General features: G+C 53.8%; 4 protein-coding genes across 4 annotated transcripts; all 4 read left to right on the top strand.

Moving 5' to 3' along the window:
- Positions 1-1,714: 1,714 nt before the first annotated feature.
- Positions 1,715-2,461, top strand: AB675_7780 (uncharacterized protein; the record flags this gene model as incomplete). Its single annotated transcript, XM_018148173.1, has 3 exons — positions 1,715-1,946; positions 1,997-2,142; positions 2,195-2,461. 3 exons carry the CDS (start codon positions 1,715-1,717, stop codon positions 2,459-2,461), a joined length of 645 nt encoding a protein of 214 aa, XP_018000198.1.
- A 1,030-nt stretch (positions 2,462-3,491) lies between these two features.
- On the top strand, positions 3,492-6,167 carry AB675_7779 (Nitrogen assimilation transcription factor nirA; the record flags this gene model as incomplete). Its single annotated transcript, XM_018148171.1, has 1 exon — positions 3,492-6,167. The coding sequence occupies one exon, from the start codon at positions 3,492-3,494 to the stop codon at positions 6,165-6,167; it is 2,676 nt and encodes an 891-aa protein (XP_018000388.1).
- A 1,058-nt stretch (positions 6,168-7,225) lies between these two features.
- Positions 7,226-9,019, top strand: AB675_7778 (uncharacterized protein; the record flags this gene model as incomplete). The annotated part of the gene is made up of 1 exon (XM_018148170.1): positions 7,226-9,019. The coding sequence occupies one exon, from the start codon at positions 7,226-7,228 to the stop codon at positions 9,017-9,019; it is 1,794 nt and encodes a 597-aa protein (XP_018000339.1).
- Positions 9,020-10,979: 1,960 nt separating this feature from the next.
- AB675_7777 (Two-component system protein B) lies at positions 10,980-14,602 on the top strand (the record flags this gene model as incomplete). The annotated part of the gene is made up of 2 exons (XM_018148169.1): positions 10,980-11,273; positions 11,336-14,602. The coding sequence occupies 2 exons, from the start codon at positions 10,980-10,982 to the stop codon at positions 14,600-14,602; spliced, it is 3,561 nt and encodes a 1,186-aa protein (XP_018000510.1).
- Between the last annotated feature and the right edge of the window lie 107 nt (positions 14,603-14,709).

The following is a 14,709-nucleotide window of genomic DNA, read 5'->3' as shown; positions in this document are numbered from 1 at the left end:
ATATGTTTTCTGGAAGCTCTATCATATCTCAGACATCAATGTCACTAATACGAACTCTTCGAAAGATCAGGCTGTGGCTTTCCGGGCCTGGACTGGTCTCAGAAGTTGACATGCAGACGCCGGCAGACCAGGATGTAAGTCATTGCAGCTTGGAGGAAACAGTGGTCAGCCATACAAGGAAGCCCCTTTAGAGTCCGTGCGCAGTTTGTGCATTGCGAGGTTTCCACGAATCTCCAGCTGCTGCGTTCGTTACCTAAACATCTCTTCGGCGATTTTCCCAACAGCCATTAATTGAGGTTCATCTCGATCAGCAAGACGTCTTTTGCCGACGTGACGGGCAAGACACGAACGTGAACGACGCATGCGGATCTATCTCGAGTACCCAACAACGAACAGAATGTTGGTCTTTCGCAGCACTAGATATGCGTGGAGGAGACCTCCTCTCCTGCGACCAACCATTGTCCTGCGACGACAGGCCTTTACTGATCAGCGGCGAGTTCAAGACGCAGGCCAACAGGCAAGGGCGAGCGTGTCCCGCCTGTTATGGCATGAAAACATCGCCAGACTCGTCGAGTCTGCTGGCGCAGCAGCAGAAGCAGGAGAGGAAGCGGCGCCTGTAATTGCAATAGGCATCGGCATAGTCGCAATCCCTCTAGCTGCCGTAGGAATTTTCGGGCTATATTGCTACAAGGCGGGCTTGATGCACGGATCGCGCATACGGGAGTGGTGCGGCGCGGCGCGCCAGCGGTGTAAGACGAGGATGGAGAGTGAGTGCCAATTCCGTCTGTCACTGAACGAGATGAGAGTACGACGAGGTTTTGGCTGATCATGGTTGGGTATCTAGGAGTGAAGGCGGCCGCTGCAGAGGAAGTCGAGAGTGAGTGATCTCCTTGTGTACTGAATGAGAGCGTCTATGGCTGATCATGATTGGGTATCTAGGAGTCAAGACGGGAGTTGCAGAGCGGAAAGCTGGTGTTGGACAAAGATGGAAGGTTGTGCTGAATAGGAAGGAGAGACTTGAGCGTGCTGATGGTTCGCCGCGAGGACAGGGTAAGGCTGTCGATGCAAGTGCTGAGCCGAAGAGGCGCGGTTGGCTGCCCGCTCGTGGAATGACGGCCGAAAGGTCAGAGAAGGATGGGACGACCTGATGTGACACTTATGCTCACGGAGGAGGATACCGACTCTCTGCTCAATGCTATGGATAGCGGAAACAATCTTCACTTAAATTCCCGGGGTACGTAGTCGAGGAAAGGAACTCTAGCAACCTTGAATGGCTTTCGCCACGCCGGATGACAGCCCGGGGATAGATCATCGCTCTCGAGGTCGTACGGTGACCCATATGGGGCAAACGTGCACCGGTAAGCGTGGCCGGATCTGCATAGCTTGAGTTCCTTCCTTCTCATGCGAACATATTCACCTTGTCAGTCAGAGTGCGCACAGCAGAAGCCTCGCAAGTCTGCGATGCACCCATGGCCATGCAAAACGGCTGCCTCCGTTATCAGGAAGGAAGAAGTCGGGACAAGACTCACTCCTGCCTGTTTAAGGCGCCATGTGCGATCTCGCATGCGCACCGGCCAAACTCCGCCTGACTGCTTCCCTACATCAGGTTTGTTTGACGGCTAAGGTGCCGGATGACTGCTCTTGACTTCTTACCTCGCTCTTGCAGAGCTGCTGGACGTGCCCGTGACTGCTTACCTGTGAGCAGCAGCTCGCAATGCCAGCAGCGATCTCGCCTACTGCCGAGCCGGGCCTCTTCTATATCATCAGTCAGCCGAAGGCAGGGTGCGAGGAAGAATACCACGAGTGGTATAACACGGAGCACGGTCCGCTGCGATTGCAGCTGGGTTTTGTGAGGAACGGGTATCGTTACAGGTGTATAGATGCCGATTCGAAGGCTTTTCTGGCGATATATGATCTGGCGAGACTAGCTGGTCTGCAAGAGCCAGGTACACGCATCTTCGAGCCAACCGATCGACGCGGGAGAGGACGGTGATAGCCGACAAGATAGACTGGATCGATCGAAGAGTGTACAGGGACGTGTCGAGCAGAGGGCGCAGTGATGATCCTGCTCCGGTGATCATGACAGTGTCGTTGCTAGTGAGAGATGACCTTGTGCCTGAGGTGCATCGGTGGTATGAGAAGGTGAGCTGAAGCACTGCACAAATGACGAGCTCTGTACTGACCTCGACGTCAGGAGCACATACACGACCTAAGTCGAATACCTGGCTGGCGGCGCAGTCGGCGCTTTGAGTTGCTCGAGGCAGATGATCTTCGTCCTGGCTATACCGAGCTGCTAGCTGTGCATGACTTCGACAAGATCAATGGACTGGATGGGCCGGAGCACATGGCAGGCAGAGCGAAGCCCTGGCGGAATCAGATCATGGCGCAGGTCGAGCGTCGGGTTAGCAGGCGGTTTGAGTACTTCCATGAGTTTCAAGCGTCGGATTATCGAGAACCATAGCTTGGACGCGGAAGACGAGAGGAGGGCTGTACATATCGAGGTGGACGATCTAGTGCTAGTTGATGATATGGTCAAGCATCACAGTATTGACCATTAATGCTGCCCATTGGTGCAGGTAAGATTTTCAAATTGCTCTCGAGACAAGAGAAGGCTGCGTTGAATGGCGGACCACCGTAGAATTGTTGATGGCTAGCAACAGAAGCACGACGCAGAATTGGTCTGTGCTTGCGACTCCAGGTTAAATGTCTATGTATATTTATCCTTAAGTTTGGCAGTCGCTGATATCCTAAGGTCCGTGCGCTTTCTAGCGGCGACTTGTGGAAGACGCCGAGGACATTGCCTCTATTGCGCCGCTCTCGCGCACGTAGGATCTTGCTGTCACAGAGTGATCGCGTCTGTCGGACAGAGATGCACGGTCTCCATTGCATGCTATGCAGCTCGCTGCTCATCCAAAGTACTGCTTGCGAATGTGCGAGACTGAATTCGAGGTATCCCGAGAACGAAATGTCTCTGCCGCAGCAGCCACTGATGTCAAGCCGCATCGCTTATGGCTCCATCAACTCCAAACCTGCGAAGCCTGGAACGTCTCGGCTCCAGAGGTTCGCGGGGTGATTTTCCCGCTGGCTCAGACTGGCTCGATGCAACTTGCTCATCTTTTCCTTCTTCACACTTCCATGACCTGCATTGGCCTCGTCCAGGATAACGCCGATCTAACATTTCTCCAAGTCACGTCAACATCAAAGCTTTGCGCACTCGAGTATTAGGAAGACAGCATTTGAGCACACAGGACAGACGCGCATTGCTTTTGGTTGGCATACGTCAAAAGCCTATCACAATTGCAAGCGGTGGACGCCAAAGCAGGCCACCTGAACGAGAGCCAAGCACTAAACTCTGGTGAGACGACCTCATCACCGTCAAGTGACGAAGATACTTCCACTCGCCCACGGGCTGCGCCAGGACCTACAGTCACCTCCACTAGCGACAGCAATGGTTCAAGCCTTATAGCCCGGCCCCAATGAACGACACAAGGATGCCCGATGCGGATGCGAAGCGTACTAAACACAGGAAAAGCACCTGTGCCGGGTGTCGGCGGCGGAAGAGTAAGTGCGATGGTCGGGTGCCGTCTTGTACGACTTGTATAGCCTACAAGGACGACTGTCGCTATGACAAACCACCGTCGCTGGCGTATGTCCGGTCTCTAGAGGAGGAAGTACACGAGCTCAAGGCTCAGCTCCGCCAAGCCAGATCTCAAACCTGGACTCCCAACCCACACCCCATCAAGGAGGAGAAGATATCCATAGCATCACCAGCAAGCGATGCTAACGTCTCCCAACAGTCCGGTAGCCAGTCCGCCCCAAATCGGCGTCGCATATGGGAGAATGATATCATTGTGGACGACCGAGGCAAGGTTGCCTTCAACGGTCCAACATCGGCCGTCTATGAGCCTCCGGATAATTCGGCTTTGCAGCCACTGAATCAGCAGTCAGTCTCGTCAGTCACGAAGGATGAGGAGATGAAACGGAACCTTGTCGTGAATGCCACACAGCAACGCGAGATCGAACCGTACGCTATCGCCAATGGTGCTGTTAAAGTCAACATTCCCAAAGAGCTCTCAGAAGAGCTGCTCAGATATCATTGGTGCTGGATACACCCACTCTTTTTGTTCGTCTATCGACCAGCCTTCGTTCGTGGCATGTCCAGCATCGATTTCAACGCACCCTCCAGGAAAGATCCGCCCTATTTCTCCGATACGTTGTTGAAGGTCATGCATGCGCATTGTGCAAGGTTCTTGAACCATGATGTGTATCAACATCACTACTCTACAGTCACTGGTCAGAGTCCAGTCACGCAGACCTTCTCGGCACATCATTTCATGCAGAAGCTGACAGAAGATGCAAGACTCAGCTTGGGTATGGACATGCTCCAGCCGAGTGCCATCCCAACTATCCAAGCACTGCTGCAACAGTCCGCTCGCGAGGTTGTGTTTGGTCGCTCCTCACAAGCTTGGACATTTGCAGGAGTAGCCTTCCGCATGGCCCTCGACATGGGCATACACCTTCCGTCGGATCGCCTACAGTCGTTTGTGAAGAGTCTTACAGCCGAAGACATCGAAGTGCGGAAGCGATTGTTCTGGGCATGTTACACGTGGGACAAGATACTGAGTGTATACCTTGGCCGCATGCCAGGCTTTGCGCATCCAACAGATGACCTTCCGATGACGTTCATGGACGATTACTCCGACAAGGACCCATGGGCACCGTACTATGGCGAGACGCCGAAGCCGGATCATGCACATGCGCCAAACTATCCGCCTTGTCCAGGCTATGTTGTGTCAACTTTCCAGCAAAATTGTCGCTTATGCGTGATATTGAACGATCTGATGCATAACATATACTCACCAGAGGCGGCTGCTCGAAGAGAAAGCGAAGACATGTCCGCGGAAGCCAAGGCAGCCAACGAGCAGCCTTTCATCAGAATCGCCAAGGATCTTCAGGAGTTCTACGTCTCAATGCCTCCCCATCTGCGCATCAACGCTGAAAGGATGCCACCACTGGCGCCACCAGTACACATCATGTCACTGAATTTGCTCTATCATACCACAGTCATACTGCTGCACCGGCCGGTAGTCTTAGGCTCGAGAGACATGAGCGCACCTGGACCAAGTCGATCATTCCAAGCTTGTCTACAAGCTACGGCTGCTATCCACGACCTACTTATCCTTCAGTCGAATACCTTTGGCCTTTCGCATGTGTCCTATCTAAATGCTTACGCCGCATATATTGCGGCGACTATAGCAGTGCTACGGTTCGAACGGGAGCACACCAATACAGTCGATCCGGCAATGAGCATGGAACGCGCTGGCCTTACTTTCTTGCTGGAGGTGTTGAAGCGTACGGCAAGCGCGATGCCAGCCCTTGAGCGTTCCGACGCCATAATACGAAAACGTGTTCAAGCCGTGATTGACCGGCAGAGCAACATACACCGAAGGCCATCGCAGCCGTCGCCGGTCCCGGTATCGACGCCACTGTTTGTGCCGACCACACACGACATGTCGCTTGCCCAGCCTACAGCATTCCAAACCATGTCTGCGCATTCGCACCATAACAACAATGGTATCCCAACAACAACGCAGCAAGTCGCGTACAGCCCCCAGCATATCCTCAATCCGAGTCCCGCACCCGACACCGTCGTATCTACGATGTCCGCCCAGTCCAACACGAACGCCTTTGTTGCCCCAATGCAGTGGCAGTCTGACATGCGCAGCAGCCTCCACCAGCAACAGAATCCATATCAACCACAGTCATCTTCTCCATCACCACATCTCCACTCCTCGCAGCAGAACACCAATGCCAGTAGCATGCACCCGCCACCTCATCCTCCACAATCATCACACTCCCACCACCGGAGCAATTCCAACTCCCTCAACAGCCATCATGTGAACAACAATGTCTTCATAGACGAGGATTTCCTGCCCGCATTTCCTGGCCAGCAATTCCCTGTGGGCATAAGTCCCGCCGACCACGGCGGGTTTGTCGACAGTCAGGCTCGCGCTGCGCTGTTCGGATATAGTTTGGATCCGCACCCCAGGCTGCAAGTGACGGGTGAAGTTGACTGGAGGGTGCTGGACGGCGGTTTCGATGGTGTTGGTGGTGAAGGAGGAGGGACCAACACAGGTGGGGCTGGCATGGGGTATGCTGTTGCTTGAACAGTCGGAGCAGAAGGCGGTTTCTAACACGAGCTGGGGCATACCGTATTCCAAGAAAGATGTAATGAGTGTATATACCATGGCTTTGGAGCGTTGCAGAAGTGAGCGTCCACAACTTGCGTAGTATCAATCGGAGATCTAAAAGGAGTCGGCCATAAGGGTGGCATGGTATGGTAGAAATGTTCTGCAACAAAACGGCGTTGATGTTAACCTGACGGGTATACCAGTCCATGATGGTCCAGGCTTATATGTATACAATCTTGCTCCAGACAGGAGACAGCCTACAGCCTTCGATTAATCAGAGGCCACCGCATGTTTACAGATACGAACTCTTTCGTGCCTTCGCGCGAGCCCGACTGCTCTTCGCTCAAGCACAAGCGCTCGACAGCAACAGATGTGATATCTACTGGCACTACCTGAGAGTGGAGCAGTACACCCCCATCCTGCAAGCCGCTATTGGCGGACGACCTAGCCGAGGCCAAAGCCGGCAACTGCACTCCGCGTTTTGGTTGTACGAGTCAGGACGAACAGCTATGTGGCAGAGGCATGAGGAGAAGTGTATATCGACTTGCCTGGAGGCCTCGCGTTGTGCTTTCCTCGGCTCGTCGACTTCACTCGCTTCTGCCTCCAGAGCATAGATATCGAAGGGCCTAAACACCCGGTTCGAACTGAAACTCCGCTCAGGAGTATACTCCAAAGGACCGTCTTAAGCTGCGCAAAAGATAGCCTTACCATCCATCCGACTGCAGCCATGGGATCCATTCAACCCAACGAGAAGCATGTTCACGAGCGATGGACGAGGGACAGAGGCAAGTGATCTCGTGCATATCTCGTGTGAGGGTTGGCGCGCGCTACCCTACCACGCTCCCTCATCCCAAGTGTGGTCCGTCCAACTCCTAGCGCTTCTTCCTAACAGTCATAATCAGGAACTCGCCCCGTGCAAATAGCAAACGCCTCCGCGCCCGCGGTGACCCCGCCTATCAGATGCTCCGCCAACTCACCCTCCACGACCCGTCCAGCCCTGGCATCGACTTCATCACCGGCGACTACCTTGCGAGATGAACCTCGCCGAGAATGCTGTTGCCATGACCGCCGGCACGCACGACGGATGGGAACCGCATTGCTACGAGGGGCTGGAAATGTGTATCGATGAAATCATTGCTCGCGGGGTGAAGGTGGTGGTTGATGGGGGAGCGTTGAATCCCAAGGGTATGGCGGAGAAGGTTTGGCGTGAGTTGGTTGTTGGGAGGGGCCATGGGGGCGAAGGTGGGTACAGGGTCGGGTGGGTTGAGGGGGACGATCTGGTGGAGGTCGTCCGAGAGGGAGTCGCTAAAGGCCAGGTCGTGGGCCACCTCGACGAAAGCAACCAGGAAGTTGGAGAGAGATTGCCCGGGAACGTAAAGGACTTCTTGGGCCAGGGGAAGGAGGGAATTCCCTCCTTCCCCGTTGTGAGTGCCAACGCGTATCTTGGTGCGAGAGGGATCAAGAGGGCGTTGGATGAGGGGTGTGATATTGTTATTTGTGGGAGGGTTGCTGATGCGAGTCCCGTGATTGGGGCGTCATGGTATTGGTATCAGTGGGCAGAGGATGACTGGGATCGTTTGGCTGGCGCGTTGGTGGCAGGGCATTTGATCGAATGCTCGAGCTATATCACGGGCGCGAACTTCGCGGGGTTTGATGAGTATGATTATGAGAACTTGATGGTGGATTTGCCGTTCGGGATCGCGGAGATTGAGAGGGATGGGAGTGCGATCGTGACGAAGCATCCTGGGACGAAAGGGGTGGTGAATGTTGATGTGGTGAAGTGCCAGTTTCTATACGAGTTGCAGGGGAGGATTTATCTGAATAGTGATGTTACGGCGGACTGTAAGGACGTTGTGATTGAGGAGGTTGGGAAGGATCGGGTAAGGTGTAGTGGGATTAAGGGTGCGCCGCCACCGCCGACGACGAAGTTGGCGATCTTTTATAAGGGTGGGTATGAGCAGCAGATTTTGATGAACGCGACTGGGTATGCGACCAAGGAGAAGTATAGGCTGGTTGAGGCGAATCTGCGGAATCAGTTGAAGAGGAACGGGTTGCTGGATAAGTTTCAGCTGCTTGACTTCCAGGTGCTGGGTGTGCCGGAGGCAAATCCGAGCAGTCAGCATGCCAGTACCACGTACTTGAGGCTGTTCACGCAGGCGGACACACAGGAGGCGTGCTATGGACTGCTGAAGTCGTTCTCGCAGATTGGGATGCAGCATTTCTCCGGGTTTCATTTGAGCCTGGATACGCGGACGGCGATTCCGAGACCGTATCTAGCGTTCTACCCGGGTCTGATCCCGCAGGAACAGCTGGAAGAGAAGGCAGGGATCTTTACTGAGGGCGGCAAGCCGTTGATGTTTGACGCGGGACATCCGTCGACTTTTCAGAAGGTGGAGCCGAGGGAGTCGTACGAGACTGCCCAGCCACAGGATCTGGCATCTTTCGGCCCAACGAAGAAGGCAAGGCTTGGTGATGTCGTCCTCGCCAGGTCAGGTGACAAGGGTGCCAACATCAATTGTGGGCTCTTTGTGCGCAAGGCGGAGCACTATCCGTGGCTGCAGAACTTCCTGACAGTGCAGCGGCTGAAAGACCTGATGGGCGAGGATTGGCGCGCGGAATACTTCGTTGAGAGGATGGAGTTCCAGAAGCTGCATGCGGTCCACTTTGTGATTTATGGGCCATTGGGCAGGGGAGTGAGCAGCTGTCGATTGCTGGATGCTCTTGGTAAAGGGTTCGCGGACTACATCAGAGACAAGGTCGTTGAGATTCCGGAAAGTTTTCTGGCGGACATGCCTGGCATCAAGGAGGAGAGGCTGGCGAGGTTGTGATGGGTCAGCTTCCATGTAAGGTCTTTGGCCATATCATAGCGCCTTGACCTTTGACTAGGGCTTCAAGCTGTATTCGTGCTTCAGGCGAGACGTTCTCGTGGTTGGAGATACACTTCTCGATAAATGCCGCCTCGTCCCACCCTCGAGCGAGGCGCTTCTGGCTGAGAAGTGAACCGGTGCCTCTGAGGTCGTGCTGCCATACGCCGTATCCTCGCAGTCTATCTCCTTCGATGACATCGGTTAATTGCTGCTCGTCGAAAGGTGGGTCGATCCCAATAAAGTGAACATCCTCTAGCGGAGCAGCTATGGCTGGGACGTGCAAGTCCAGGAATCGAGAACGCTTGAACTCATGTGAGACTATGATCAGCTTCTGCGGCCAAACTCGAAAACGGCTGCCACTCTGTCGAGAAGCTGAAGCGTGTATGAAGGCAGGATACTGTATCAAAGAAAGGAGCACGTTTTGGTACGAGTCAGTGGCCTGTTCCTCAGCGAAGGTCCTGGTCTTCAACGTCGCATGCGTTGTCTCAAGGCCAAAGAAGTCACGAGCTCGGCACAAGTCCAGATAACTCTGACCTTCTGTCTTCGAACAGCCCCTTGAAGCTTTGGTAGCGCCGCCAGAGAAAACAAGTATCGCGCGTTCGCTGGCGTCGAGGCACGCCCTCAATTGCCTAACGCCCGCTCGTGCATGTTCGATGAACGTCGGGGTCTCCCCGCGCTGGAAGGACTCTATTAGCCAATCCTTGCTTTCATTGTTGCCCGCGTTCGGATTAATCGTTGAAGATCCTAGGAAAATACCATGACAGCACACAACGATGAGTGTCGTGGTTGTTGGATCGGCAGGAAGTCCTTCCATTCATGCCACGCGCCTGCCTACTGACCGCGACGCTCTCCCGAAGGATCTCAAGTGTGTCGTCGGTGCTTACCGCGCTTGATACGCTGACCAGCACTTACATAAGGTATCGTGTACGCACGCGACAAAGAAAGAAGGATTCCAGGTGGACAAGTTAAGCTTCGCTGGCTCCCAACGTCTGAAATTGGGGTCAAACAATTACGCGGCTGCCACGCTGTTGCCCCGCCTGGTGCCTGCCTATCAGGTACGAATTTCTCGCCTGCCCTTTTCACTTCCCCCCTTGCCGATCAGATTATTCTATCTAGCTGTGCCCTTTCTGATCTTCACAAGCTTCACATATATGTCGTTTCGGGCGTTAAAGGTATTCGGCTATACGGACCTGAAGTCAACGAAATGTCTATCGCGTCCATGTACGTTGATTATAGGCGCTGCCTGGGGCCACATGCCGACCGCCCCCTGTTGCGGCGCGCCAAATTTTCGTTGTAAGCGATCATCTAATCAATCCTACATCGTGTCACGGCGAGAGATCCGGGGCCCTGGCCCGACACGCACGAGCAACCGGTCGCTCAGTGCCTACTCGTCGTAACAGTCCAGGAGTCAATGACAAAGTACTGTGCTCGTAATGGTTGTTTGATCTGCATATAGGACATCTTATCATTCACAGGTAGAAGCCTAAGTCCCCTGAGTCGGGGCCACCTCACGGAATTGCTATGCAGAGTTCGAGGCAACATCGTGCAGGGTCCTCTCATGATCGTAACCTTAATTCCGTTGCAGGAGGCAGAGCCACTCGCAGAACACGAATCGCCCAATACAGGCAATGACCTCCACTAAGACTTCATGTGAGTAAGCAAACGAAGACAAGAGAGGGCAAGTACACCTTCGGCATTGTGCAGACTGCACCAAATTTTGACAGCCACCTCCAGCCTCAGAAGTTCTTAACTTCTTCCCCAGTCTTCACAATCACGTCCAGCGTCGAGGGTGTCACAAAAGACAAATTGAAGGGCGTCTGAATTGTCAACATACATCGACATGCGGCGGTTGCAACTCGGAGTGTCGTCGACTCTCTGAGGTGTTTGAAATCTAGGGTCTTATCCTCATCGGACCAGCACAATGAAGATCAGGATACGCATTCGGGAGCAGCTATGTTTCCTCATCGCCATCACATCGTTACTGGCGTTGATGGTGCTCGCGGTCTCAACATGGGTACAGAGTCGCCACTATCTGATGGAAAGCCGGCAGCAGACTCTGCAAGTCACGGCCAACCTCAAGGCCGATCAACTTTCGCAAGATCTGAGATTGTTCCAAGAAGCAGTCCAGTCAATCACTACGAGGGACGTGCTGCAGGGGTATGTCAGAGGATATGACAATGGCAATACCACCGACGAGCTTAGAAACGCCCTCGCCGTGAGTTTACAAGAAGTCCGTGATCTTTGCGCGAGACCGTTGATTGAGCTAACCATGTACAGACCAACATGGACCACGCGCTCTCGGCTGGCTCAGAAGATGCCATATATCTACAAGGAGCCGTCTACGCTCGGGACGACAGCAACTCCGGAGCATTGATTGTCAACACTACCGGCACTGGTGCAAGGCGATTCACATTGCCCTACACCTATCCCAACGGCACTGCGGTTATGTTCGGCGATCCTGGACTTGGCTATCCTCCGACCCTGTACCCCAACCTCACTTTCAATGGCGACAACTCAACCGTACGGTACGACAACAGAGTGTTGAACTACACTTCGTCCTTACTCCTCGGCCCACTGTACTTGCCCAAGGACAACATTACCTTGATCTCGTTCACTGTCGCCATCAACAACAACACCAGCCGCACCGAAGTGCTTGGGTGGCTGACAGTTGTTCTCGATGCGCGAAATATGTACGACATTATCAATTCAAGAGTCGGCCTGGGTCATTCGGGAGAAGTGGTCATCATAGGACCCGATCGGGTGAACAACTTGTTCGAGAGGGACATCATGGGCATGCCCGCAGCCAACATCGAGGACATAGAGGTCCAGTTCAAGTTGCCTCCATATGCGGCCCGTCATCCTGCGCGAAAGGACGATCCATATCTACCATTTCCAATGCGTTGGTATCCTGCCATTGTTCGAGCTTGGTCAACGGACAGTGGCTCGATCAATAATGCTGGGACTCTGTGGAAGACCCACAACGAGAATAACGCCTCGATCGCTGTTGGCTACGCCATCGTGGACTCCCCAATCGTTGATTGGGTTGTCGTCTTCGGCCAGGCAAGGAGTGAGGTCAACGGGCCTATCAATTCGTTGAGAAACACAGTCCTGGCATGTGTCTTCTCGGTTGTTGGTGCAATTATCATCGTTTGCTTCCCTATCGCACACTATGCAGTCAAGCCTATCGATGCCCTCCGGACGGCAACCGACAACTCAGTCATGACATATGAAACATATGCACCCCCGTCCATTAAGTCGAACAAGTCGGACACTGGCACTGAGAACACCGAAAAGTCCCTACTCAGCTGGGCTAACGACGCAGAAAAGGGCGAATGCAGACTCACCGGCAAGGTCGATAAGAAGAAGTCCAAAGGCAAGAAAGTTCGCTCTTTCCAGATACCGCAAAGGGTGCCCGACAGAAAGCACTTCATACACGACGAACTTACGGACTTGACATACAAGTTCAACGACATGTCTGACGAGCTCGGTATACAGTACGCGAAGCTCGAAGACCGTGTGAAGGATCGCACGGCAGAACTCGAGAAGAGCAGGAATGAGGCGCAGGCCGCCAATGAGAGCAAGACATTGTTCATCGCAAACGTATCGCATGAACTGAGAACGCCACTGAATGGCATCATTGGCATGTGTGCAGTCGCAATGCAAGAGGAGGACGTGAAGCGGATCCGACAGTCTCTGAAGATTATTTACAAGTCGTCTGACTTGTTATTACATCTGCTCAACGACTTGCTCACTTTCAGTCGCAGTTCATATGGGCAGCAGCTATCGATAGAGGAGAACACCTTCAGGCTAGTCGACGTCGGAAACCAGCTCATCTCGATCTTTGAAAAGCAAGCTAAGGACGCGGACGTCGGGTTGAAAGTCGTGTTCCTTGGGGCGGACTCCACATATCCCAACTCAGAAGACGAGCCAGAAGATGCCATCATCGCCAGACGGGATGTAGCTGGAAATCTACGACGAGTCGAGACAAGTGTACTGGCTAGAGGCCCAGCCGATGTGGGACCCCTGAGACAAGTCGGCCTTCGTGGGGACAAGAACAGAATCTTACAGATCTTGATGAATCTGGTCAGCAACTCGCTGAAGTTCACACCAGCGAAAGGACAGATAGAGGTCCGCATACGTTGTCGAGGTATGGTCGATATGGCGCTGGCTGCAGATGACATGTCAAATGCCAACACCCTGGACGACACCACGGACACGGCGAACGACAGCATACCGCAGATCAAGGTTCGGAAACCATCAGGGAAAGAGCCTGACCTACCCAATCAGGCGGCCTCCAAAGGTCTTGTCTTTGACTTCGAAGTCGAAGACACTGGGGCAGGCATTCCAGGGCACCTGCAAAAGGAGGTGTTCAAGCCTTTTGTGCAAGGCGACCTTGCTTTAAGCAAAAAGCACGGCGGCACAGGCTTGGGGCTTTCAATCTGTAGCCAACTAGCGGAGTTGATGGGCGGCGATATCAGCTTGAAGAGCACACCAGACATAGGCAGTACCTTCACGCTCCGACTACCTCTGAAGTACACAAAGGAGACAGTGCCCTCCGTGTCAGGATCACTAGCCCGATCTGGTCGAAGAGGCAGCATGACCAGTTCCGTTCAATTCGAGACGTTCAGCAACCGGTCTGGAATGTCTCGACAGAGGCCACCTCACCGATCGCCACAGTCCAAAGGCACGTCGATCGTCTCGGTGGAGAACGCCCCAGGAATGGAGAAGCCCCGGATAGTTGGCTTTTCGCAGCCATTTATCCTGGATGACGACGACGATGATGAGGCAGAAGATAGGCCCAAAGAACCAGACCGCCGATCAACAAGCTACCATAGGCCACGGCTGGAAGCTATCGCGTCCGCATCGCAGGACGGTCCGTCAATGCTTCAGACTCTGCACTCAGGGATTGAGACTCCCGCGGAGACTTCAGGCGAAAAGCACACGGCGTCTTTGCGACCACCAATTAGTCAGGCCACGACTGCCACATCACTGTCAGGAGCGCTCCATACCGAACCTCCGGCAACGCCGGCACCCGAACCGTCTGACGCCGACAGCCCACCTCCTTTCAGAGTTCTCGTAGCAGAAGATAATCCAATAAACCAACAAGTAATCCTCCGCCTCCTCAAACTCGAAAAGATCTCCGACATCACGCTCGCCGAAGACGGCCTACAAGCCCTCGACTTCGTACAGCACTCCCTTTCGAATCCAAGTACCATGCAACCTTACAGCCTGATCTTCATGGACATCCAAATGCCACGCATGGACGGCATCGAAGCCACCAAGAAGATACGAGAGCTGGGTTTCGAGGCGCCTATTGTGGCGCTGACGGCGTTTGACCATGAATCGAATCGAAAGGGCTGTGAAGAGGTTGGGATGAATGCGTTTTTAGGTAAGCCGATCAAGAGGACGGCTTTGAAGAGGGTTCTGGGGGGGTTTGGGAGAGCAGTGGGTTCTGCTGGGAGTCGGCAGGAGAAGGTGGGTGGAGTGGCCGAGGCTACAAAAGCTGATGATTCCAAGGAAGGCGGTGCCACAACCGAGTATTGAAAGTCGTGATGTACGGCGATTATGGTAGCATTCTGAGCCTGAGAGCATCTGGCAGGCTGACGTATAGCGAAACAAGAGCGAACGTTTTTCTCTGCGCCGTTCTACGG

The sequence above is a fragment of the Cyphellophora attinorum genome (genome assembly GCF_001299255.1).
Source record: "Cyphellophora attinorum strain CBS 131958 chromosome Unknown Contig12, whole genome shotgun sequence".
In the NCBI taxonomy this organism is placed as follows: domain Eukaryota; kingdom Fungi; phylum Ascomycota; class Eurotiomycetes; order Chaetothyriales; family Cyphellophoraceae; genus Cyphellophora; species Cyphellophora attinorum.
This window is presented reverse-complemented; position numbering and strand designations above follow the sequence as displayed.